The sequence below is a fragment of the Pongo abelii genome, chromosome 23 (genome assembly GCF_028885655.2).
Source record: "Pongo abelii isolate AG06213 chromosome 23, NHGRI_mPonAbe1-v2.0_pri, whole genome shotgun sequence".
In the NCBI taxonomy this organism is placed as follows: Eukaryota; Metazoa; Chordata; class Mammalia; order Primates; family Hominidae; genus Pongo; species Pongo abelii.
In genome coordinates, this window is record NC_085929.1 from 38538813 (window position 1) to 38566448 (window position 27636).

General features: G+C 40.9%; 1 protein-coding gene across 2 annotated transcripts in view; it reads left to right on the forward strand.

The window, feature by feature from the left end:
* The window catches only part of SLC5A1 (solute carrier family 5 member 1), a 70549-nt gene extending 43443 nt beyond the window's left edge, over positions 1-27106 (forward strand). For both annotated transcript variants that reach the window (XM_024239879.3, XM_054543363.2), the window contains 6 exons: positions 603-710; positions 5920-6070; positions 13470-13638; positions 16137-16352; positions 18902-19007; positions 24075-27106. In XM_024239879.3, the coding sequence (XP_024095647.1) occupies positions 603-710; positions 5920-6070; positions 13470-13638; positions 16137-16352; positions 18902-19007; positions 24075-24298 (974 nt within the window). In that variant the 3' untranslated portion in view covers positions 24299-27106. The remainder of the gene's footprint in view (positions 1-602; positions 711-5919; positions 6071-13469; positions 13639-16136; positions 16353-18901; positions 19008-24074) is intronic.
* The last annotated feature ends 530 nt before the right edge of the window (positions 27107-27636 follow it).

Genomic DNA, 27636 nt, shown 5'->3' on the forward strand with positions numbered 1-27636 from the left:
TTGTTGCTCAATCTCTTGCTCTCTCCCTTCCACCCTGAATGTTTCTTTGATTTGTTTCCTCCTTTGCCTAGAAATTGTCTTTCTTCCTTAGTCAGAGCTCGTCAATGTGTCAGGGCCAGCAGGGCGGGGCAGGCACCAAAGGATTCTCTAGAGAGCTGCACTCCTGAGAAACCATTTCAGGGCCTTGGAAAGGAATATCCTGTTTGAAACCTTGTTTTAAGAATGTGAATTTTGGCCGGGCACGGTGGCTCACGCCTGTAATCCCAGCACTTTGGGAGGCCGAGGCGGGTGGATCACGAGGTCAGGAGATCGAGACCATCCTGGCTAACACAGTGAAACCCTATCTCTACTAAAAATACAAAAAATTAGCCAGGCGTGGTGGCGGGCGCCTGTAGTCCCAGCTACTTGGGAGGCTGAGGCAGGAGAATGGCGTGAACCCGGGAGGCAGAGCTTGCAGTGAGCTGAGATTGCGCCACTGCACTCCAGCCTGGGCTACAGAGCGAGACTCCATCTCAAAAAAAAAAAAAAAAAAAAAAGAAGGTGAATTTTGGAAATATTTCCCCAATGTCTGCTTGCTGACGTGGCTCTCCATCTCTTCCCAGACAAAATTGCCTGTGTCGTCCCCTCAGAATGTGAGAAATATTGCGGTACCAAGGTTGGCTGTACCAACATCGCCTATCCAACCTTAGTGGTGGAGCTCATGCCCAATGGTGAGAGTCTTTCTTGGGAGGTTGGTAGGGTCTTTCTTGGGAGGCTGATTGGGTTTAGGCACCACCTAGATTCCTGTGGACCTTCTGGGCAAAGCCATTTCTTAGCCAGGGGGTTAGAAGGGAAAGCATCATTGTGGGTGTCCTCAGTTTGTGGACATGTCCTCTCTCAGTGGGAAGGAGACATATGACTTGGTTGGGTTCTATGAGTTCTGGGACTTGCCCATCCGTCAGGCTTGGAAAGGAGATGATCTGAAAACTTGTTAGAGAAAAACATGACTTTCCATACTTATACAGAAGGTCTTTCAAAGCTCTCCAACAGTGGATGTAAATTAGCACACCGATTATGGAAAACTGGATGGTGGTCCCTCAAAAAATTAAAAATAGAACTACCATATGATCTAGCAATCCCATGACTGGGCATATAGCCAAAGGAAATGAAATCAGTGTTTTGAAGAGATATCTGCTCTCCCATGTTCACTGTAGCATTGTTCACAGTAGTCAAGATGTGGAATCAATATAAATGCCTATCAATGAATGAATGGATGAATGGATAAAGAAAATGTAATATACAGTATATACGCAATGGGATACTATTCAGCCTCAAAAAGAAGGAAATTATGTCATTTATGACAACATAAATGAACCTGGAGAACATTATGTTTAGTGAAATAATTTAGACTCAAACAAATACCACATATTCTCACTTATATGTAGAGCCTTAAAAAGTCAAATTTGTAGAAGCAGAGAGTAGAACGGTGGTTACTAGGGGTTGGGGTGGGGATCTGGGAAGATGTTGGTCAATGGATACAAAATTTCAGTTAAGAGGAATAAGTTCAAGAGATCTATTGTACAACATAGTGACTATAGTTAATAGCAATGTATTTTATACTTGAAAATTGCCAAGAGTAGATTTTAAGTGTTCTCACCACAAAAAATGTTAAGTATGTAAGGTAATGCATATATTTGCTAATTAGCTCAATTGAGCTAATGTATAGATATTTCAAGATGTCATATTGTATACCCTCAATACACACAACTTTTACTTGCCAATTAAAAAATATTTTTAAAAAGCCCTCCAACAGATGTTAAAATGAAGGCTTGAACTAGGTCCAAGGGGTTTTACCTGGAGAATGAATTGACTTTTATGCTCTTCCAAGGAAACACATGGGGAGAGAGGCAAGATTTCAGCTCTAGAATGAGGGAGTCTGAGACAGGAGATGGATGGCATTCAAGGCGGCTTGTCACCATAAAGAATCTGTTTTCCTAGGAGGTTGAGTGAGTACTTAGCTGTGACTCCCGAATAGCTAGAGTTTTGTAGTTGACCTGTGGGATTACAGTCATGTTTCAGAAAAATCTCCTAATTCTGGCTCAAGGGATACAAATCTGGCTAGGGGGTTAGGTTAGGGGGTTTCAGGAGAACAAAACTTCAAAGTTATTACCTAGAAAAATTTAGAATAAACCTATAAAATTGTATTACTGAAAAGAAACTTAGAGACTAGTCAAATTCTTTCATTTTACAGTTGGGGAAATGGAAGCCAACAGAGGGGAGGTGAGTTTTCCAGGGCCAGGCAGGAACATGGTGTCTGGCATTTGGCCTGCTTAACGCTGCTCAAGGCTGGAATTGAGGAATTCGGGAGAGTCTTTTAAAAAATTAAAAAACTACAAACTTCATGCATGACTTTGGGCAAACCATTTGCATTCAAATTATATAAAAATGGGAATAATACTTAACTAGCCTACTGAGCTGGGCTGCTTATTCATAAGGTTACAATTAGCAGGAGGCACAGTGACTCTTCTAGAAAAGTTCTGGCATGGATTGCACTGGCCTCTGTGGAGTGTTTATGTTATTCCTTTAGGTGGGCAGACCCTCCTAGTGAGGACTAAACATTATGCGGGAGTGGACTGTGCACAACAGAAAGATGTGTGGCATGCAGAACAAAATGCCATGCTTCCCTGTGCCGTTGCTAGTCCCTCCGCTTGGCTGTAATCTGGCTCCAGGAAATACTGCATTCCTTTTTTTTTTTTTTTTGAGATGGAGTCTTGCTCTTATCACCCATGCTGGAGTGCAATGGTGTGATCCCGGCTCACTGCAACCTCCACCTCCCCAGTTCAAGCAATTCTCCTGCCTTAGCCTCTGGAGTAGCTGGGATTACAGGCACCTGCCACCACGCCCAGCTAATTTTTTTGTATTTTTAGTACAGATGGGGTTTCACAATGTTGGCCAGGCTGGTCTCAAACTCCTGACCTCAGGTGATCCACTCACCTCAGCCTCCCAAAGTGCTGGGATTACAGATGTGAGTCACTGTGCCCAACCTACCGTATTCCTTAATGACCTCCCTGTGCTAGACTAAATAGATATTTTCCATTCCTCACCTTACTGGACCCCTCAGTGGCATTCAGCATTATTGATCACTCATCCTTCTTGAGTTGTTCTCTTCTCTTGGATTCCATCATACTGTATTGTCCTGTTTGTCTTTTTAAATTTTCCCCATCCTCTCTGGGTGCTCCTTTTCATTCCATTTGCAGATTCAGCCTCCTCCACTCAGCAAGTAGGTGATCCTCCCACCAATCCACACCAACTTGTGTCTGTTTTGTCTCCTAATGCACATCTCTCTATTTTTACTTTTGTTACCCTAGTCTGGTAGACCATTATTTTTTGCCTGGACCACTGTAAAATTATGTTCAGCAAGTATTTGTTGAGTAATTAAATGAATGGGGTCTGATAAGAGTGTCATACAGTGGGGAAAGTTCTATCCCAGCTTACCAGTTTCAAGGCAAAGTAATCTTGAACAAACGGCAGAACTAGGGCTGAATGCCCTTCCTACTAACTCCTTGAAATGGACCTTTAACAACTGAAAAATGAGATAATTGGACTTAATTATCTTTTTAACTTCTATATCTCTGATAGTTTGTGATCTACGCCACACAAACTCAGAAAGAGCCATTAAAAAAACCTCCCAACAAATGACAAAATAGTTAGAATAGGCAGCCTTTATAATTCATCTTGCAAGGCTGTAGGTGAGACCGTAAATTATTTAAAGATATAAAACCTAGAGGAATGACAGAATTGTGTTCCCAAAAGATCTCAAGAGGCATGAATGCTGACTCAGATCTAACAAGCTGAAGTATAATGGAGGTGTAAGTGAAGTTCTAAACACTTGGGTCTCCTAAATGCAGTTAGATAGGAATATAGAGAAGAGAGAGTTCAAAGGAACATGAGTTGTCTTTGAATATATGAAAGATGGCAAAATGGATAAGGAGTAAGACCTGTTCTGTTGGGTACCATGAGGACTACATTTGATGCTATAGAGAGGTAGATTTCAGCCTACTCAGAACTGTCTGAGGGCAGGTTCCATGTAGGGTAGGAGATTTCCTGTTGCTATAGAGTTGGGCAGAGGAATGTTGTGGAAGGGATTCATCTATCAGATGGATGATAGGTCTAGGTGATCCTAAGGTTACTTTTACTCCTGAGACTGTAAAACTCTTGTTAGTGGGTCCTCAGCTTGGCCTGGCCTTCTAGCCTCAGCAGGTGTCCCTCTGTGCACTCCTGGGTATGGGAAGAATAATAGAGATTATAGCCAACCAGGCTTGCCATAATTGAGAAAACTTTAATAACAAGAGTTCTGTATTCCTATTTGGGAAGGTGTAGTATTCCGTATTCTGATTTGGGAAGGTATCCCTGTTTAACACATCAAGAAATGAGGCCTAGAGCTTGACGTAACTTGCTTAGGATCAGAGTTAGAAATACAGCCTTGTCTTTCAAAAAAAAAAAACAAACAACTTAATTGAGCTTAAATTCACTTACCCTACAATTCCCTCATTTAAAATGTGCAATTCAGTGGTTTTTAAAGTATATTCACAGAGTTCTGCAAGCATTGCTGAAATAAATTTTAGAAAATTTGTGTCACGCCATAAAGAAATCCTATACCTGCTAAGGAAATGAGCAGTCTCTCCCTATTTCACCTCAACCTCCCAGTCCTTGGCAACCACTAACATACTTTCTGTGTTCCTAGATTTGCCTATTCTGGATATTTCATATAAATAGAATCATATAATACGTGTTTTTTTGTGACTTGCTTCTTTTACTTAACATAATGTTTGCAAGGTTCATCTGTGTCCTAGCATGTATTTGTATGTCATTCCTTTTTATTGATGAACAATATTCCATCACATGTTTACCCATTTGTCAATTGCTTATGCATTTTGTTTATCCACTTATCATTTGGTGGACATTTGTGTTGCTCCTCCTTTTTGGGTATTACAAGTAATAATATTACAAACATTAATGTATAAGTTTTTGAGTAGACATATGTTTTCATTTCTCTTGGGTAGAGCGAAATGAAATTCCACCTAGGAATGGAATTGATGGGTAATACAGTAGCTGAATGTTTAACCATCTGAAGAACTGACTGACCCAGACTATTTTCTGCAGTGGCTGTACCATTTTGCATTCCTGCCAGCAATATATGAAGGTCCCCATTTCTCCACATCTCCACTCACACTTGTTATTTCTGTTTTTTAAAAATTTATTATTATAGCTATCCTAGTGGGTACAAAGTATTATCCCACTATGGCTTTGATTTGAATTCCCCTGATGTCAAGCATATTTTCATGTCATTATTGGTTATTTGTATAGCTTTGGAGAAGTGTCTATTCGGATCCTTTGGCATTTTAAATTGGGTTGTCATTTTATTATTGAATTTTAGGAGTTATTTATATGTTCTATATATTAGACCCTTATCAGATATATGATTTGCACGTATTTTCTCCCAATCTGTGGATGTCTTACTTTCTTGAGAGCCCCATCTTTTGAATCATAGTTTAAATCTCTTTCTGTTATATCATAAATATTTCAGGTGAGAGACCTTATAAAAATCCCCTCAGATGGAAACACATACACACACACACACACACACACACACCCCACCACCTTCACCATCACCACCACCATCATCATCGTCCAGTTGCAAAGTATTCACCTCAAGTATGTTGTGTCTCCGGCTCTTTGTGGCTGCTGTGGGCTTATAACGGGCTAATAAATTTAAAGCCATAGGACCACTTCTTAAAGCTTCTAGTCTTTTTGGAGAGAGAAATTGGATAACATGGCATGGTTTCAGAAGGCAAACAAATCTTGAGTCCTCATATATTTTTCAAGTACAAAAGAGCTGAAGGTGCTGTTATGTGCTACTCAAAAATCCTTCTCTTCCAGGACTGCGAGGCCTGATGCTGTCAGTCATGCTGGCCTCCCTCATGAGCTCCCTGACCTCCATCTTCAACAGCGCCAGCACCCTCTTCACCATGGACATCTACACCAAGGTCCGCAAGAGAGCATCTGAGAAAGAGCTCATGATTGCTGGAAGGTAAATGCAGCTTCCCCCAAGCCACAAAAGCTTGAATGATCAGAGAGGTTCCATCTGTGTTACCCCCTCAAGCTAGGGAAGGTTGACAGATGCCTGGGTAGAATGGGAATAATTTCTGTGGCTGGTTATATTTGCCATTCAGTGGCATTTAACTTTATTTACTTATTATTTTATTTTATTATTTTTAAATTTTTTATTTCCATTCATGTTTGGGAAACAGGTGGTATTTGGTTACATGAGTAAGCTCTTTAGTGGTGATTTGTGAGATTTTGGTACACCCATCACTCGAGCATTATACACTGAACCCAATTTGTAATCTTTTATCCCTTACCCCCCTCCCACCCATTTCCCCTGAGTCCCCAAAGTCCACTGTATCATTCTTATGCCTTTGCAACCTCATAGCTTAGCTCCCACTTATAAGTGAGAACATATGATGTTTGGTTTTCCATTCCTGAATTGCTTCACTTAGAATAATAGTCTCCAGTTTCATCCAGTTGCTGCGAATGCCATTAATTCGTTCCTTTTTATGGCTGAGTAGTATTCCATCATATGTATATATACACCATAATTTCATTATCCACTTGTTGATTGATGGGCATTTGGTCTGGTTCCATATTTTTGCAATTATGAATTGTGCTGCTATAAACCTGCATGTGCAAACATCTTTTTTGTATAACGACTTCTTTTCCTCTGGGTAGATACCCAGTAGTGGGATTGCTGGATCAAATGGTAGTTCTACTTTCAGTTCTTTAAGGAATGTCCATACTGTTTTCCACAGTGGTTGTATTAGTTTACATTCCCACCAACAGTGTAAAAGTGTTCTTTTCACCACATTCACACCAATATCTATTGTTTTTTTAATTTTTAAATTACAGTCATTCTTGAAGGAGTAAGGTGATTATTTTTTCCTTGCTAATTTGTTTGAAATTTTTTGTAGATTCTGGATATTAGTCCTTTGTTGGAAGTATAGATTGTGAAGATTTTCTCCCACTGTGTGGGTTGCCTGTTTACTCTGCTGACTGTTCCTTTTGCTGTGCAGAAGCTCTTTAGTTAAGTCCCACCTATTTATCTTTGTTTTTGTTGCATTTGCCTTTGGGTTCTTGGTCGTGAACTCTTTGCCTAAGCCAATGCCTAGGATGGTTTTTCTGACGCTATCTTCTAGAATTTTTATAGTTTCATGTCTTAGATTTAAGTCCTTGAATTATCTCGAGGTGATTTTTGTATAAGGTGAGAGATGAGTATCCAGTTTTGTTCTCCTGCATGTGGCTTGCCAATTATCCCAGAACTATTTGTTGACTAGGGTGTCCTTTCCCCACTTTATATTTTTGTTTAGTTTGTCAAAGATTAGTTGGCTCTAAGTATTTGGGTTTATTTCTGGGTTCTCTTATTCTGTTTCATTAGTCTCTGTGCCTATTTTTATATCAATACCATGCTGTTTTGGTGGCTCTGGCCTTATAGTATAGTTTGAAGTCAGGTAATGTGATGCCTCCAGATTTGTTCTTTTTGCTTAGTCTTGCTTTGGCTATGTGGGCCCTTTTTTTGTTTCCATATGAATGTGAGTATTGTCTTTCCTAGTTCTGTGAAGAATGATGGTGGTATTTTGATGTGAATTGCATTGAATTTGTAGATTGTTTTTGGCAGTATGGTCATTTTCACAATATTGGTTCTACCCATCCATGAGCATGGGATGTGTTTCCATTTGTTTGTGTCATCTGCGATTTCTTTTAGCAGTGTTTTGTAGTTTTCCTTGTAGAGGTTTTTCACCTCCTTGGTTAGGTATATTCCTAAGTCTTTTTTCCTTTCTTTTCTTTTCTCCTCTCTCTCTCTCTCTCTCTTTCTTTTTTTTGCAGCTATTGTAAAAGGGGTTGAGTTCTTGATTTGATTCTCAGCTTGGTCACTGTTGATGTATAGCAGAGCTACTGATTTGTGTACATTAATTTTGTGTCCTGAAACTTTGCTGAATTCATTTATCAGTTCTACGAGCATTTTGGAGGAGTCTTTAGGGTTTTCTAAGTATATGATTGTATCATCAGCAAACAGCGACAGTTTGACTTCCCCTTTACTGATTTGGATGCCGTTCATTTCTTTCTTTTGTCTGATTGCTCTAGCTAGGACTTCCAGTACTATGTTGAATAGAAGCTGGTGAGAGTGGGCATCCTTGTCTTGTTCCAGTTCTCAGAGGGAATGCTTTCAACTTTTCCCCTTTTGGTATTATATTGGCTGTGGGTCTGTCATAGATGGCTTTTATTACATTGAGATATGTCCCTTTTATGCCGATTTTGCTGAGGATTTTAATCATAAAGGGATGCTGGATTTTGTCAAATGTTTTTTCTATGTCTGTTGAGATGATTGTGTGATTTTTGTTTTTAATTCTGTTCATGTGATGTGTCACACTTATTGACTTGCATATGTTAAACCATCCCTGCATCCCTGGTATGAAACCCACTTGATCATGGTGGATTATCTTTTTGATATGTTGTGAGATTCAGTTAGCTAGTATTTTGTTAAGGATTTTTGCATCTATGTTCATCAGGGATATTGGTCTGTAGTTGTCTTTTTTTGTTATGTCCTTTTGGTATTAGGGTGATACTGGCTTCATAGAATGATTTTGGGAGGATTCCCTTTTTCTCTATCTTGTGGAATAGTGTCAATAGGATCGGTACCAATTCTTCTTTGAATGTCTGGTAGAATTCAGCTCTGAATCCGTCTGGTTCTGGACTTTTTTTGGTTGGTAATTTTTAAATTACCATTTCAACTTTGCTGCTTGCTAATGGTCTGTTCAGGGTATCTAATTCTTCCTGATTTAAGCTAGGAGGGTTGTATCTCTCCAGGAATTCATCCATCTCCTCTAGGTTTTCTGGTTTATGCACATAAAGTTGTTCATAGTAGCCTTGAATTATCTTTTGTATTTCTGTGGTGTCAGTTGTAATATCTTCTGTTTCATTTCTAATTGTGCTTATTTGGATTTTCTCTCATCTTCTCTTGGTTAATCTTGCCAATGGTCTATCAATTTTATTTATCTTTTCAATGAACCAACTTTTTGTTTCATTTATCTTTTGTATGTTTTTTTTTGGTTTCACTTTCTTTTAGTTCTGCCCTGATCTTGGTTATTTCCTTTCTTCTGCTGGGCTTGGGTTTGGTTTGTTCTTGTTCTTCTAGTTCCTTGAGGTGTGACCTTAGATTGTCTATTGTGCTCTTTCAGATTTTTTGATGTAGGCATTTAGGGCTATGAACTTTCCTCTTAGCACCACCTTTGCTGTATCCGAGAGGTTTTGATAGGTTGTATCACTATTATCATTCAGTTCAAAAAATTTTAAAATTTCCATCTTGATTCCATTGTTGACCCAATGATCACTCAGGAGCAGGTTATTTAATTTCCATGTATTTGCATGGTTTTGAAGGTTCCCTTTGATGTTGATTTTCAGTTTTATTCCACTGTGGTCTGAGAGAGTACTTGATATGATTTCAATTTTCTTAAATTTATTTAGACTTGTTTTGTGGCCTATCTTATGGTCTACCTTGGAGAATGTTCTATGCACTGATGACTACAATGTATATTCTGTGGTCGATGGGTAGAATGTGCTGTAAATATCTGTTAAGTCCATTTGTTCCAGGGTATAGTTTAAATCCTTTGTTGCTTTGTTGACTTTCTGTCTTGATGACCTGTCTAGTGCTGTCAGTGGAGTACTGAAGTCCTCCACTATTACTGTGTTGCTTTCTATCTTATTTCTTAGGCCTAGTAGTAATTGTTTTATACATTTGGGAGGTCCAGTGTTAGGTGGATATATATTTAGGGTTGTGACATTTTCCCCTTGGACAAGGCCTTTTATCATTATATAATGTTCCTCTTTGTCTTTTTTAACTGCTGTTGCTTTAAAGTTTCTTTTGAAACTTTAAAGAATATAAGAAAAGCTACTTGTGCTCACTTTTGGTGTCCATTTGCATGGGATGTCTTTTTCCACCCTTTTACCTTAAGTTTATATGAGTCCTTATGTGTTAGGTGAGTTTCTTGAAGGCAACAGATACTTGATTGATAAATTCTTATCCATTCTGCAATTCCGTATCTTTTAAGTGCAGCATTTAGGCCATTTATATTCAATGTTAGTATTGAGATGCTATTTGTTGAAATACTTCTCCCGTGATCTGGACCTTCAGGTTCCCCAGTGAGGGTCTGTGTTTGGGGGCGGATGATCTGCCTTTCCCACATTCACAGTTTGGGCTCTCACAGTATTTGGGCTGTCTCCTGGGTCCTGCAGGAGCAATCTGCTTCCTTCAGAGGGTCTGTGAATCCTCTTGGCTTTCCTGGTATATTCCTGCAGCAGTTCTTGGAGCAAAAGTTCATGATGCTAGTCTCTGCATGATGCTCTGTCCATCTGAGTGGGAGCTACAATTTAGTCCTGCCTCCTATCTGCCATTTTTTCTAGATCCTCCAGTGGCATTTAACTTTAAATTGGAGATCATTGAACAATGCCCCTCTGGAGTTAGAAGGGACATAAGAGACACCTAATTTACCCCTCAGGCTGTCATTTGGGTTGAGGCTCATCCTGCCTAAATCCAAACAGTCCGGACAGTGGCAGAGACAGGACTGGAATCTGCAGCCAACTGAGCCCTTGTCCAAGGCTCTTTATACTGCCCCACACTGTCCTCAGCCCCTCACACTGCAGCTCTCCACACTGGCCGTCTTTGAGGCCCACATGCCTCTGATGCCTTGACCCCTTGATGCAACATTTTGCAGAACGATTGTGAAGGTTCAATTGTGCTTGTGAATATACTCTGTAAAGTCAGTCTAAAACACCAAGCGCTGCACACATTTCTTGTTGTCAAATGGGCTAATAAATGCAATAGGGTCCTGAAAGCATTAAAGTATCAACACCTGGGTCAGGTGTGCTCATTATCATGATTATCCATGGAGCAGATGCTCTGGACAGAGGATCAACAGGAGCCTTGCTTGTTTTTCTATGGGGCTAATGCAGGTCAACCTCCTTAGGGCAGATGGACCAAGTCCCTGGGATGTCAGTCAAGGGAAAGTTTCCCAGTGAGTGCAGGAGGGACATAGGCTGCTACCTCATAGGTCTCATTTTCAAGATTGGAATGAAGGAAGCAAAGCAAACATGGTGGGCTACTTTCAATTGACAAGATACCTGGCACCCAAAGGAGATCTGACTGTGCCAGAGGATCTTTACTCTGAGCCATAGAAAGTAGCACTGTTACCTTGATTGATTTTTCCTTAGAAAGGCACTTACTGACTTTTCCAGTTATTTAGGTGGATCAAATGCAAAATGCTACAGAAAACGTTTTGTTGCCTTGTGTAGGGATGAATCCCATGGCCCTGAGACTATGTTGGGGCTCACATTTTTGTGCATCCTGTAACTACTGCCCTGGGGCTTGTCTCAGTCCTGGATGAGCTCACAGTAATGTGAAACCATTCCAAACTCTGCTGTGGGGACTGTAAGATCAACCAGGGGCTCAGATAAGGGGGTGATGGGTGTGGCATGAGTGGCTGGGAAAGGCTCCTGGGGAAGGGAGAACCTGGGCTAAGTCCATAATGGTGGGTGGGATATGGAAAAGGGGGACAGTGGAAAGGCATTCAGAGGGAGAAATGTGTGAGTGAAAACATTGCTTTGTGGAGGTCAATTTAAGTTGCAAGTAAGTGAGAAAGGGAATCACAGTCATCTTTCTAATTCAATGAAGAGCACAAGTAAGAAGAGCTTGCAAGGACATCTCCAGTCTTTTCAGGACTTGAAGTGAAACTCAGCAGGAGGAGAGGTGGAAATACCTGGTAGTGTTTCTTCCTATCTAGACCATTCCTTTATAAAATCATCTTGCCTAGTGTTTTTATTAATAACTTCATTATTATGAAGAAGAAGACAAAAGGGAAGAAGGAGGAGAAGAAGAAAACAATAATAATAGTTTTTACTATTTATTAAGTGCCTGCTATTGGCAAGGTTTTACCCTCAGTTAACTATCAGATTAGTTTTACTATCACTAATTCTTTTTTTATCAGAATTTAAAACTTCTGTTTATCAAAGACACCATTAATCAAATGAAAAGGGAGAAAATATTTGTTAAACATATATCTAACAAAGGATTTATATCCAGAATACGTAAGCAGCTCAATAATAAAACAACCAAATTAAGAAACACCCAAAACACTAACAAAGCACATTAAAAAAGTATTCAATGCCATCACTAGGCATCAGGGAAGTGGAGATCAAAACCATACACACTAGAGTGACTAAAATTTAAAAGATTGATATCAAATGTTGGTGAGGGTGTGGGTCAAACAGAATTCTTATGCATAGCTGCTAGCAATGCAAAACAGTACAGGTACTTTGAAAATCAGTCAGGCAGTTTCTCATAAAGTTGGATGTCCATCTACCCTATAATCCAGCAGTATCACTCCTTGTGTATTTACACAAAAGAACGAAAAAATATGTTTGTAAAAACACATGAATATTCTTGCTCAAGTATACTGCTGTAGATCTTAGTTTGTATTATACACATGATCATATATGGCCTTGTATTGAGGTCACTGGTGTGTATGTCATGTGACTCCCACAGAATATTCTCTCAGTGCATGACTGTGTTTGTATCACTACTACTATCACTAATTCTTATTCCCACCTTGCAACGTCAGTCCTATTCCCAGTTTACAGATGAAGAACTTGAGACTCAGAGAGGTTAAGAAATGTCTCCTATGTCACACAGAAATATTAAGAATTTGAATCCAGGACTATCAGACTCCAAAATTCATACCTTGTTCCCATACTCTATTGCCTCTCAAAATGAGATTCTCTTATGGTGGTGAGTGGGCCTAGGCTACTATTGAAAGTCAAGTGTGTTTCACTAATTCATAGGCATGAATGACTTTCCTATAGGCAAAAAAAGCTTCAAGCATACATTTTTAAATTATTTTTTCTTGCTGTGGTCATATTTGCTGCTGGTAGTGGTGGTGGTGGTAGTGTGTATATGTATGTATGCATATGTATAATACATAGCAATATATACTCATGTAGAGGGCCGGGCACGGTGGCTCACGCCTGTAATCCCAGCACTTTGGGAGGCTGAGGTGGGCGGATCAAGAGATCAGGAGATCGAGACCATCCTGGCTAACATAGTGAAACCGTCTCTACTAAAAAAATACAAAAAATTAGCCGGGCGTGGTGGCGGGCGCCTGTAGTCCCAGCTACTCAGGAGGCTGGGGCAGGAGAATGGCATGAATCCAGGAGGCAGAACTTGCAGTGAGTGGAGATGCGCCACTGCACTCCAGCCTGGGTGACAGAGCGAGACTCCATCTAAAAAAAAAAATATATATATATATATATATATATATATATATATATATATATACCATGTACAGCTACTTATTGACACTTTGTTGTGGGGGCTTTAATTTCAGGTTGTTTATCCTGGTGCTGATTGGCATCAGCATCGCCTGGGTGCCCATTGTGCAGTCAGCACAAAGTGGGCAACTCTTCGATTACATCCAGTCCATCACCAGTTACTTGGGACCACCCATTGCGGCTGTCTTCCTGCTTGCTATTTTCTGGAAAAGAGTCAATGAGCCAGTAGGTATCATCTGGGCATGTCCAGAAAAGTCATTCTGGCATAGAAGTTTCCATGTGGGTTTGCATATTCTCTGTGGGAGGGATTCTATTTCCCAGAGATCTTGAGCAGACACAGATGTGCTGCTGAGGGTTTGTAGGGAAAGCCTCCAGGGACCATGGGGCTCTCTGTTGGAGTGAGCTCCTCGGGAGTTGGTATGGGGGGGTCCACGTTCTCTCTGTCTCCTCTGTCCAAGATTAGATTTTCTTATTTTTTTTTTAATAGAGGTGGGGACTCACTATGTTGCCCAGGCTGGTCTTGAACTCCTGAGCTCAAGTGATCCTCCCACTTCGGCCTCCCAAAGTACTAGGATTACAAGCCAAGATTAGATTTTCTATATAATCTTGGTGATTTTGACCTGACTGCATGGCACTCCCTAGGAATTCTGTAGCCCCTAGGTGAGCAAGAGAAAGTGCTAGCACGAGGTACCTCCAGTGCTCTACTGTGAACTCGGCTTTCCAGCCAGCACCTCTCAGGGCCCAGTGAAGACAAAGTCCTGGTGCACAAGCAGTTTATACATAAAACAAAGTGCGTAAGAAGTAAGGGATACAATACAGCACATGATATAAGCAGGAAGGGATTTAGGAAAGGCTTTATTAGCAGGGACTGAAACTGTCAGGGAAGGCTCCTTGGACCAGCTGGAGCTAGAAGAATTTGAAGTTGGAGAGGGAAGACATGGCATTCAAGTCAGAGAACAGTACTGTCCAGACCTTTCAGGCAGAAGTAGGATAGGAGTGAGGGTGAAGGACTTGTATGGAATCTCACCTGGCTCAAGGAGAGTTTGTGAATGTGAAAGATGGAAGATGTGGCTGGAAAGGTAAGTCAGGGTTTCATTAACAGTGACCCCTTTGGTGGAATCTTTAGGTTTTTCTAAATATGAGATCATATCATATGTAAATGAGGCCAATTTGACTTCTTCTTTTCCAATTTGGATGCCCTTTTTCTCTTGCCTAATTGCGCTGTCTAGGACTTCCAGTACTATGTTGAATAAAAGTGGTGAAAGGGTATCCTTTTCTTTTTCCAGATCTTACAGGAAAGGCTTTCAATTTTTCCCTGTTCAGTATGATGTCAGCTGTGAGTTTGTCATATATAGCTTATAAACTTTATTGTTTTTGAGGTTTGTTACTTCTGTACCTAACTTGTTGAGTTTTTATTATGAAAAAATTTGAATTTTTAAAAAATTATTTCGTGGCAAATTTATTGATTTTTTTTGAGACAGGAATCTCACTATGTTGCCAAGGCTTATTTCTTCATCTAGAAGTCACTTCCAGATGCCAGCATAGGGTGAGGCACTAGCAACACAAAGTAAATGAAACCTGCTTCCTTCCCTGGGCAACCCCCTGGTTCAGATTGGGAGACAGAGAACTGTTGTGATTCCATGGCAGTGTGGTTGGTGCTGGCCTGGATCTGTGTCCACAGTGCTGTGGCCACAGCAAGAAAGGGTGCACCCACCCTGTGTAGCTTGTATTATTTAAACTAGAATGAGGTTACCAGGAAGAGAAGAGCCTGTATTCTCCCAGACAGAATGAGCTGTGCAAAGACCTGGAGACAAAAACACATGCCATGCCATGTGTGGGGGATAGCTGATAATTTGGAATAGAAAGTGTAGGGATACCAATGGCTAGCAAAGGGGCTGACCAGCACCTGATAAAACTGTGAAAGCTCTTTTGGGCCACCCTTCTAAGAGCACATTCTATTTTGTCACTGGCCTGCCAGACTCAAACCTAGTCCTTTAGGTGAGGACTTACCTAAGGGAAAGGAAAAAAAGGAGGGGAGGAAGGAGTAAAAAAAAACCCTGAAAAATCATCCCCTCATGTTTCTGGTTTCTTAAAGTCTTCCATATTCTAATATGCAGACCCAAAATTTAATGTAAAAACACAGTATAATTTTATGTTCTCAAACTAAAAATGGTTCATAAAATAAACTACAAAGAGGGCTAAAAAAGTGTTATTTATATTTTGATGGAAAAGTTTCTTTCTCCTTCGTCTTCCAAAGACCCAATTTCTTTTCCCATGTCTTTGTGAAATACAAATTACCTCACAAGTAATTACTTTTCATCTGAATATGCCTAAATCTGGAGATTGGTGTTGACAGTAGCTGCAGGTGGAGAGGCTCAAATTATTTTTCAAGTTAAAGGGAATTTTTGGAATCAAGCCTGTAGGTTGACATTCTATTCCAGTTATTAGACACTTTATCCCATTATATTATGGCTCCTTGTTTAATGATCGAGGTGAAATCATGTTGCTGAAACATGATAGACAGACACACTGAGTGTGTCTGTCTGAGTGCATAGCACTCCTAGCCATATTCTGAACTTCAGTGTTCTGGGTTCAGACAGCCTGGAGCTACCACTTCTCCTACCTCTGTTCCTTTGCCTCTGCCTATGCCCCTCCAAAGAATGTTAGAAAGGCCATCTGTTTTGTGTGTTCAGCATGAGTTAACCCAGGGTTTTCTTTCACAGGGAGCCTTTTGGGGACTGATCCTAGGATTTCTGATTGGGATTTCACGTATGATTACTGAGTTTGCTTATGGAACCGGGAGCTGCATGGAGCCCAGCAACTGTCCCACAATTATCTGTGGGGTGCACTACTTGTACTTTGCCATTATCCTCTTCACCATTTCTGTCATCACCATCGTGGTCATCTCCCTCCTCACCAAACCCATTCCGGATGTGCATGTGAGTATCCATTTAGGGGATCTGTCCTTGTTTCATGTTCACACTGTAATTTTCTTTAATTTTTTAAATTTTTAATTATTATGGGTACATAATAGTTGTATATAATTATGGGGTACATGTAATGTTTTGATACAGGCATACAATATAAAATGATCAAATCAGGGTAATTGGGGTGTCCATTGCCTCAATCATTTATCATTTCTTTGTGTTAGGAACATTCCAATTCCACTCTTAGTTATTTTAAAATACAGATTATGGTGGCTCATGCCTGTAATCCCAGCACTTTGGGAGGCCAAGGTGGAAGGATCGCCTGAGTCCAGGAGTTTGGGACCACCCTGACAACATAGTGAGACTCTGTCTTTAAATTATATGTATATAATAAATTAAGTATAGCTACCCTATTGTGCTACCAACTACTAGATCTTAATTCATTCTAATTGTATTTTTGCACCCATTAACCATCTCCATTCTGTCCTCCATTCCCTGCTACCCTTCCTGGCCTCTGGTAACCATCAATCTACTCTCTATCTCCATGAGTTTGGTTTTTAAAACTTTTAGCTCCTATATATGGTGAGAACATGAGAAATTTGTCTTTCTATGCCTGGCTTATTTTACTTAACATAATGGCCTCCAGTTCCATCTATGTTGTTGCAAATACAGGATCTCATTCTTTTTATGGTGGAATAATACTCTACTGTATATTTGTACAATATTTTCTTTATCCATTCATTTGTCAATGGACACTTAGATTGATTCCATATATTGGCTATTGTGAATTGTGCTGCAGTAAATATAGGAGTACAGGTATCTCTTTGATATACTGGTTTACTTTCTTTTGGATATATATCCAGTATTAGAATTGCTGGATCATATGGTGGCTCTATTTTTAGTTTTTTGAGGAACTTCCATAGTGTTCTTCACTGTGGCTGTGCTAATTTACATTCTCACCAACAGTGTTTGAGGATTCCCCTTTCTCCCCATCCTCACCAGCATTCATTATTGCCTTTTTGATAAAAGCCATTTTAAATGGGGTGAGATGATATCTCATTATAGTTTGATTTGCATTTCTCTGATGATTAGTGATGTTGACATGCCACAACATTCTTGGTCAGCCTCAGCAAAATTATACGTCTTACATTCACATTCACATGACTTGCCATTGGTTTCACGTGGAAGGATACATGCCAGGAAACATGGTGTGCCAGCAGGCTGATATCAAGCCCATGTCTTTAGTCAGAGTCCTCACAGTTGTCCACCCTTTATTCCAGGGCTTATTCTCTGAAACCTGCTCCCCAAGTGACAGCTCAGGTGTGCAAGATCACATGGGTGGTACAGGGCTACCTGGCTTAGAAGCCTATGTTCCAAATAGAAACTGGTATTTCTTTTGACAGTCCCATGGTCAAAGCTTTCAAAGGTCCCAGCAAAGCACATATCTAGTTACAAAAATCAGTCTACTCAGGGAAACCCAAAATATAGTTTGCCTCTTGATTTTTTTTTTCCAAATTAGTCCACCAAAAATTGACCATAAGATGTAAAACATTTCTAACAATATCAAAGTCTAATTGATCCAAGACTTCAAAAGTTGCAATTACTCTTCTTTAACTCTAGATGCCCCCATTGGTTTAGAATTCATTCATAGCTCTCCCAATTTAGATAAAGATGACCAATTATGAGCCATTTTTATTAGTAGTCTGGTAACCCAACACAGATTTCCAGGTTTCCAAGGGAACAGAGCCAGAAAGTTAACCCAAGGTCATATTTATTCCTAGAAAACAGAAGGATTTTGTTAATCCTTTACTTTACTCATGCATGCACAGACTATGGAATCCCTAAGAGACCTTCAACTTCATTGCCAAATTTTTAAGAGCTGTGACAAACCTAATGTCAAACAAAGACTGCTTTTATAGCAGCAGAACTGAATCACATCTATCGGCTGGACCTGTCACAGGCTTTCTTTGTGTTGTATCAACTGCTTCCTCATGTCTCAAGTCTTTGAAAGTATCACAACCCAAACACATTTCTAGTTCATGCCCTAGACCGAGTTCATGCTCTAGATCAAGTTTTTGGTTCATGCTCTTGACTATGTCAATAGAAACTGTGCCTTCAGTTCTACCATATTCTATTATGGCTCATGATTCTAGTTTCTTATCCACATAATGTGACATAGTGCAAAAATCTGAACTTACACTCCTAACCTGGACAAATGGCTGTCTTGTTGCTTCCTACTGCCAGTGCTAAAAGGAACAAATTATTTATCACACACACACGTAAAAGAGTTCATTCAACAAACATTTCCATATGAGGCAGTCTTTTGGCTCTGAATATGCATATATCGTAGAGGCTAGTATATACATGTATATTACTTTCATCTAAGTTACTAATGTTTTTAGAGATAATGTTATGGATGAGAATCGTTGTGTATGTTCTTCTTGGTACTGAGACGCCACATTCCCTTCTCTTCCTTGATGCATATCTCTTTGCCCCCCCCAACTTCTTGTCCCAAGATGCTATTTGGAACTTTCTGTTGACCTGTTCTGCCTTCTCTGCAGCTCTACCGTCTGTGTTGGAGCCTGCGCAACAGCAAAGAGGAGCGTATTGACCTGGATGCGGAAGAGGAGAACATCCAAGAAGGCCCTAAGGAGACCATTGAAATAGGTGATTTATGACCCAGAGCAGATCCTAAACCATAAAAGTTACTCCTACAACAACAAGACAACTTTACTGCAGCTCTTCCCTAAATAATTTTATCAGAGCTCAGATGTCTCCCCTCCAGGGCAGTGAGGCACAGGGTGGGGATGAGATGGATAAGTGGGTTTGGGGAAGTTAACTCTGAGTTCAAGGGGAGGAAAGGGTACAGAATCATTCAAGCTCCCTCACCCCTCATATTAAAAAAATTTTTGTGAGTACGTAGTAGGTGTATACATTTATGAGGTACATGAGATGTTCTGATGCAGGCATGCAATCATGCCTGCAAGCAAGCACATCATGGAGAATGGGGTATCCACCCCCTCAAGCATTTATCCTTTGAGTTGCAAACAATCCAGTTGCACTCTTAATTTTTTTTTTTTTTTTTTTTTGAGACCGACTTTCACTCTTGTTGCCTAGGCTGGAGTGCAATGGCGCAATCTCGGCTCCCTACAACCTCCACCTCCTGGGTTCAAGCGATTCTCCTGCCTCAGCCTCCTGAGTAGCTGGGAATACAGGCATGCGCCACCACGCCCGGCTAATTTTGTATGTTTTTAGTAGAGATGGGGTTTCTTCATGTTGGTCAGCCTGGTCTCAAACTTCTGACCTTAGGTGATCTGCCCACCTTGGCCTCCCGAAGTACTGGGATTACAGGCATAAGCCACCACACCCGGCCTTGCACTCTTAATTTTAAAATGTACAGTTAAATTTTCATTGACTATAGTCACCCTGTTGTGCTATCAAATAGTAGGTTAGTCATTCTTTCTATTTTTTTATTGTACCCATTAACCATCCCTACTCCATCCCCAGACCCTCACTACCCTTCCCAGCCTCTGGTAACCATCTTTCTACTTTCTATGTCCATGAGTTCAATTGTTTTGATTTTTAGATCTCACAAATAAGTGAGAACATGAGATGTTTGTCTTACTGTGACTGGCTTATTTCACTTAGCATAATGATCTACAGTTCCATCCATGTTGTTGCAAATGACAGGGTCTCATTCTTTCTTTATGGCTGAATAGTACTCCATTGTGTATATGTACCCATTTTCTTTATCCATTCATCTGTTTATGGACACTTAGGTTGCTTCCAAATCTTAGCCATTGTAAACAGTGCAGCAACAAACATGGGAGTGCAGATATCTCTTCAATATACTAATTTCCTTTCTTTTGGGCATACACCCAGCAGTGGGATTGCTGAATCATATGGTAGCTGTCTTTTTAGTTTTTTGAGGAACCTCCAAACTGTTCTCCATACTGGTCATACTACCTTTCGTTCCCACCAACAGTGTACATCCTCACCAGCATTTGTTATTGCCTGTCTTTTGGATATAAGCCATTTTAACTGTGATGAGATGATATATCATTGTAGTTTTGATTTGCATTTCTATGATTGATGATGTTGAGCACCTTTTTATGTGCCTATTTGCCATTTATATATCATATTTTGAGAAATGTCTATTCAAATCTGCCACCCTGCCTTGATTTGAGGAATGGCCGGGGATAAGAGAAGAGTTGGAGCTCTTCTGACATAGCCTGTGAACTGAGAGCAGATGGAACCAAAGCTATGGCCAGTTCTAGTGACATCAAGATGAGGGGATAGAAGCCCTTGGGATCTTATGTCGTACCGGCTTACAATATCAAATGTAGAAAATCAAATTTCTCTGGAAGACGAATGAAATAACGCTTAGTCAGTGCCCAGAGACTTATCCTGTAAGTTAATACTTTCTTCTACTTCAGTATTGCAACTTTTCCTCTCTATGTGGGAAACGTGCACACGTGGAGGATGGTTGTAGAGGTGTGTGGTGTGCAGAGCTATGGGGGCTCAAGGTCATATGTGCTTTACCTGGTGCTGAGCTGGAGGCCTCATATCACTCCATCTGAAGGAGAGCACAGGTGTAGCTCAGAACAGTTTCTCAATCTGGCCATCAGGAACATCATAGAATCCTAACTGGGGAAAGAGCCCTAGAGATCATTTGGTCTTATCACCTCATTTTATAGACATGTAAATTGAGGCTTAGGGAGGGAGAAGCTATGCCTAAGGTCTCAGCTTTGTTACAATCTGCTCTTGATCTCTGAGGACCTTTCAATTCTAAAACTTGTGACTGCAAATACTGGAGGGAGCCTGGAGCCACAGCAGCTGGCCATGGTGCTGAAAACAGCCCCTTCCTGCTTCCCTGGGGCAGGCAGGCAGCAACATGCCCTCTACTTCTCCTACCTCCAAAAATGTCTCCACACTGTGTAAGAATATCATAGATTTTAAAGGGACATGGGTTAGGAGTATTTTGAGTGTCAAAAGGTCTTATTGTGGAAGAAAAGATTATTTTTATGCCAGAAGGCAGACAACACTGGTGGGTGAAAAGAATTCATCCAATTTTAACTCAGAGTAAGGAGGCAAGATAGTGCAGAGATAGACTGTGAGATTTGGAATCAGGAAGAACTGGGATTTAATCATCATCAGTTCTCTTCCTAATACTCTGGGAAAGTGATTCCATTGTTCTAAAGCTCAGATTTGTCACATAAAAGTATTCTAAATGAAAACCCATGCCTCTTATGCTCTGCTGTAAGAATTAGCTATATTTACCATCATCATGATTGCTTTGAAGGAAGAGTTTTCTAATTGAGTTGGTCTGGACAGGGATGAGCAGTATGTGTACATCTGTCAAGAATTCTGTAGCGGGAACTTCCATACTGGCTAGAGATTTGACTTGGTGACCTCTGAGGTTCATGGCAGCACTCAAATTCTGTTGTGTCTTCATGAACTTAGGGTGAAATCAGACTGAACATCCTACCCTATTAAAGCACAATAAACTAAGCTATCTTGAGGGATTTTACAGACCATGAATGTCACATTCACCATTCTCTGAGAAACAGCAACACAAGGAAGCTTTGCAGGTGCATCATTGTCCCAGTATCATCATCCTCACCACCACCGCCACCACCACCACCACCACCATCATCGATAATGATATGATTATAACATGTTTTAATTATAAACACTTTAGTGATTCATTTCAGCAATGCATCATCCTCTTAAGGCAGATAATGCAAGTACAATTCTTCCAATTTTCCTTTCTTTCCAGAACAGAAGAATGTGATACAGAGAATTTCCTAAGGCCATTCAATTTTTTTTTTTTTTTTTTGAGACAAAGTCTCACTCTGTCACCCAGGCTGGAGTGCAGTGGCACAATATCAGCTCACTGCAAGCTCCACCTCCCGGGTTCACGCCATTCTCCTGCCTCAGCCTCCCGAGTAGCTGGGACTACAGGCACCCGCCACCATGCCCTGCTAATTTTTTTGTATTTTTAGTAGAGACGGAGTTTCACCATGTTAGCCAGGATAGTCTCGATCTCCTGAGCTCGTGATCTGCCCACCTTGGCCTCCCAAAGTGTTGGGATTACAGGCACGAGCCACCGTGCCCAGCTGGCCATTCAACTTTTTATTGACCCAGAAAGCCATGTATTTCTCACTTGAGGTCGTCAGTGATCCTAGCTTATTACTCCTTCTTCCCCACTCTGCTATTTTGGTGTAGTGAGTCAAAGGGGAGAGATGTGAGTGTGTGAGACGAAAGAGAGACTGGAAAGAGACCTACACTTTTTGACATCTACTGTGTCAAGGGACATGGATTAGGAGTATTTTGAGTGTCAAAAGGTCTCATTGTGGTAGAGGCTCTACCACAATAAGAGAGGCTCTACCACAATAAGAGAGGCTCTACCCCAATAAGAGCTAGAGGCTCTCTCATTAAATCATTAAATTCTTCATTAGTACAATGAAGAAGGTATTATTTATCCAATTCTTCTGATACCTGAAGATAAGGGAGGTGAATTAACAAGACCATAAAGCCAGGTTTTGGCCCCAATTCTGACTCATGTGTGAACTTGGTCACTGAGATTCTTTCCAGTTCTAAAATTCTGTGATGTTTTAAAGCTAAAATTCTGTGATGCTGGCCATGGTGACCTACATCTGTAATCCCAACACTTTGGGAGGCCGAGGTGGGAGGATTACTTGAGTCCAGGAGTTCAAGACCAGCCTGGGCAACATACTGAGATACTCTACAAAAAAAAAATTTAACTGGATATGGTGGCATGCACTTATAGTCCAAGCTTAGCTACTAAGGAGACCGAGGTGTGGGGGATCATTTGAGCCCAGGAGTTCATGGCTGCAGTGAGCTATGATTACCCCACTGCGCTCCAGCCTGGGCAACAGAGCAAGACTCTGTCTCTTAAAAAATAAAGATAAAATTCAATGACTTGTAAAAATGGGAAAGTGCTTTGCAGGGTCTGTGACCGTGGTGCTGAAAACACAGTGGGCTTGTTCTCTTATCTATTGAGTGGCAGAGTGGGCATTTGAAACCAGGTTTGTCTACCTCCAGGGCCACACCTGGGCTCAGAGGAGGGAATCAGTTCCCTTGGTGGGTATTCAATTTGAGCATCAGGGCCAGGTGTGGACAGTTTGATTAAGCAGTGTTGATATGTGACATTAGATCCTAAGCCTGGGAAGTATTGCTCATTGCTGCACCGCATCAGGAGCTGTTCAGACCAATTCTTACCACCTGGCTGGGTCTGTTGTGAAGCCTTAGAATGGACAGATGTAACCAAAGCACTCCTGAATCATGCCAGCCAGACTGCTTTCTGGTGATGTAGTGAACAGATATGAGATTTTGTGTTTCAGAGTTGAGTTTTCCTTCCTATGGCACAATTCCCCAGCCTATTCTTAATGTGCCTTTATTATAAACTATTATTTGATCTGACTGTTCCAAATCAAAATGAATTTGCATTGGGCCTGATAGAGATAAAACTTAGGCTAGCTGATCCTAAGGATGCAGATAGTAAGATCGTTTTGTCATTAAGTTTGTTGGAACATTTTCTACCGTTTTCATTCCTTAAAACAAGAAAATATGGGGGAAATTTGGGGAAATTTCTCATTTTTGGGAAATTTCTGCAGAATAGCAGATGCTTCATGTTGTGGCTTCTCCCCTGAAAACTTTTCTAGTCCGTCCTGCTTCTGTGTCCAATAATTCTTCTATGCCTTTGCCCAGAAACACAAGTTCCTGAGAAGAAAAAAGGAATCTTCAGGAGAGCCTATGACCTATTTTGTGGGCTGGAGCAGCAGGGTGCACCCAAGATGACTGAGGAAGAGGAGAAAGCCATGAAGATGAAGATGACGGACACCTCTGAGAAGCCTTTGTGGAGGACAGTGGTGAACGTCAATGGCATCATCCTGGTGACCGTGGCTGTCTTTTGCCATGCATATTTTGCCTGAGTCCTACCTTTTGCTGTAGATTCACTATGGCTGGACTCTTACTCACCTCCCTTTAGTCTCGTCCTGTGGTGTTGAAGGGAAACCAGCCAGTTGTAAATTTTTCCCAGGAGGATAAATGTGTATATGTGTAATTATAGGCTAGCTGGAAGAAAACCATTAGTTTGCTGTTAACTTATGCATTTGAAGCCATTGTGATGCAGCCATCTGTACCTACTGGAGCTGCAGAAGGGAAGTCCACTCAGTCACATCCAGAAAAAGGCAGACTAAGAATCAGAAGCCATGTGATTGATGTCTGATGTGAGTCTGTCTCAAGTAGATTCCGGGTGTCAGTGTGGTTTGTAATCCTTGAATATTGTTTTAAGAACTTTGGTCTCCCTGATTCCTGCTACTTTTCCTGTCTGTCCTCCTCCCCATTTTTTTTAAAGAAAGCTATTTTCCCCCCATCATATGCCTCTTGAGTTTTGCCTGGACTTTCCCTCTCAAGTGTGTCAATCAGGTAAACTGAGGAATGCATGGAAGCTGAGGATGGAGCTTGATGGGCTCCCTGTCCTGGGTGTTTGCTTTCTGAAGTGGAGGCCTGAGGAAGGTAGTACTTCCACAAAAGGGAGGGACCCGGGCCCCAGCCTCAAGCTAGTGGGGGAGGCAGATAGCCTGAGTCCAGGGGATTTTCTGGGCTTCTTAAAATGTCCATTGTGAGCTCCCTGTGTTTGGAATTCCACTCATTTTGGCATTCACAGGCCTGGAATGTCTTAGATTTTAAGCAATGCTTGTTGAATAAATGAATGACACAGGCATTTATTTATAAATCCTTGCTTTCTTTTTACGTGAGCCTGGCCCTTAGTTAAACTCTTCTTGTGGCTACACAAAGTACGCCCACTGGTTACTAATGACTTGGGATGCATTTGTCAAACTGATTATATCAGTTTTCTAGGGATGCCTTAACAAAGTAGCACAGACCAGATGGCTCAAGCAGCAGACATTTATTTTCTCACAGTTCTAGAGGCTAGAAGTTGGAGACCAAGATGTCAGCAGGGTTGGTTTCTTCTGAGGCCTCTCTCCTTGGCTGCAGATGGTCATATCTCACTCTGTCTTCCATGGCCTTCCTTTTGTCTGTGTCCTAAATCTACTCTTCTTACAAGGACATCAGTCATATTGGATTAGGACCCACCCTAATGTCTTCATTTTAATCACCTCTTTAAAGCCCCTACCTCCAAATACAGTCACACTGTGAGAAACTGAGGGTTAGGAATTCAGCAAGTGAGTCTTGAGGAGATATTAAACAAATCCACAACACAGATAAAGTATGCATTTTGGAGATTTCCAAGCCAGAGTCTCCCATGAAAAAGGTAAACTGAAGCAGATATTATGCAGCAAAAGGAAACAGAATTACAAACTGAACGTATGTAGGTGAGGCAAGGCAGGGTGGGGCAGGGCCTTTGGGTAGGCTGATCACAGGGTTTTTCAACAATAAATCAATGGGAATGCGTTTGTTGCTCCCAGGACCCTGGCACCTTGACTCTGGGACTATAGCATGTCAGCAAATACAAGCAAAGCCCAACACTCTGATTTGCATTTATGCCAATCTAAACTATCCGGTGTTTAGTTTGATTTTTTGAGTGCAGGTTCATTCAAGGACCAGGTTCCCTTGTGCTCAGGGTGAAGTAGAACCAGAAAACATTGTTATCCATCCCCAGAAGTTTTGGAAGAGTCTTGGTAGAAAAGCAGAAGCTGCTTTGACCGTGAAAATATTTGATTCCTATCAGTTTTTGGTCAGGAGAAGATATCCACCTAGACCAACCCGAGGAGAAGGCTCAGAGTACAGATATACCCCGAGCAACGTGATCAATGTCCTTGAACCTTCATTTTTCATCTGAAAACAGTTATAAATGCCTGGCTGACAGATTTAAATGTTATACATTGACAGCATTTATCAATATAACGTTTATTTAAATGAGTAGGTGCTCAATAGGTGTTGGTCTTCTAACTTGTCTACATCCCATCACCATTCCAGGATCTTCAGAATTGAAGGAGAGATGTTGTATCACTGTTAGAAGGCTGCTTTGGGACATTCTGCAGCAGGCAGGAGGGACTGTCAACCCCTACACCATGACCACCAAGTTCCTCACCTTGGCTGAGTCCCTAAATCTCTCCGAACCTCAGGTTCCTCCAAGCATAATGCAGACTTCACAGAGCTGCTGTAAAGATTAGGTGAGGTCAATTGATATTGCTTAAAAGGCCTGGTCCATAGAAGATGCCCAATAAACATTACTGCTTTCCCCCTCACCCTACTGCCTGAAAAAATATTACACCTGTGAGACTGACTTTGAGGACCAGTGGGGGTGGGGAGTTGTGCATATAAACTATTTAATGAGTACCAAACACAAAAGTCAAGCTTGTAAAATATCAGGCCTTGCCCCAGAAAGACAAATACCACATGATCTCACTGATATGTAGAGTCTTAAAAAGTCAAACTCAGAAGCAGAGAGTAGAATGATGGTTATCAAGGGCTGGGGGAGGGAGGGACTGGGGAGATGTTGGTCAAATGATACAAAGGTTTAGTTAGGTGGAATAAGTTCAGAAAATCAATTGTACAATATATCAATTATAGTTAATAGCAATATAACGTATACTTGAAAATTGCTGAGAGCAGTGTGAGTGTTCCACCACAAAAAAATGTGCAGTAATAGATGTTAATTACCTTAATTTAGTCATTTCACAATATGTACATATATAAAAATATGTTGTATGCCATAAGTATATATAATTATTATTTGTGAATTTAAAAAATAAAAATAATTTCCAAAAAAAGTGGCAGGCATTGGACATGTAGAGGACGGGCCAGAATTAAGCAGATGGGCCCTAAAAGTCAATGGGGTCAGATTTTTCTTTCCCTGGGTGCTGTAATGTGCCTCAGCCATACCTACACACCTTTGGTTTCAGAAAAGACTTTCGGTCCTAACACAGCTCTACAAATCTCAAAGGAGGAATTGGGGAAAAGGTTTCTCCATTCTTCCAGTGTTGGTGAGGAAATGAAGCCCCTTTAGAAGTTAACTCTAAATAGTGGTTTTCAAAATGTGATCTTCAGACCAGCAGCCGCAAAATCATCTGGGAACTTGTTAGAAACGCACATTCTCAGGACCTATTCCAGACCTACAAAATCAGAAATGTCAGAGGAGGGGGTGCATCCCAAAAATCTGTGTTTCAACAAGCCCTCCAGGGGTTCTGATGCAAGCTATAGCTGGAGAATCACTACTCTAAGCAGCCCTTAGTCTGGTTCTGAACTGCATGTGTGTGAGCTGCCAGCACTCTTGTGTGAAGAAGGTCCCTTTATCAGATGG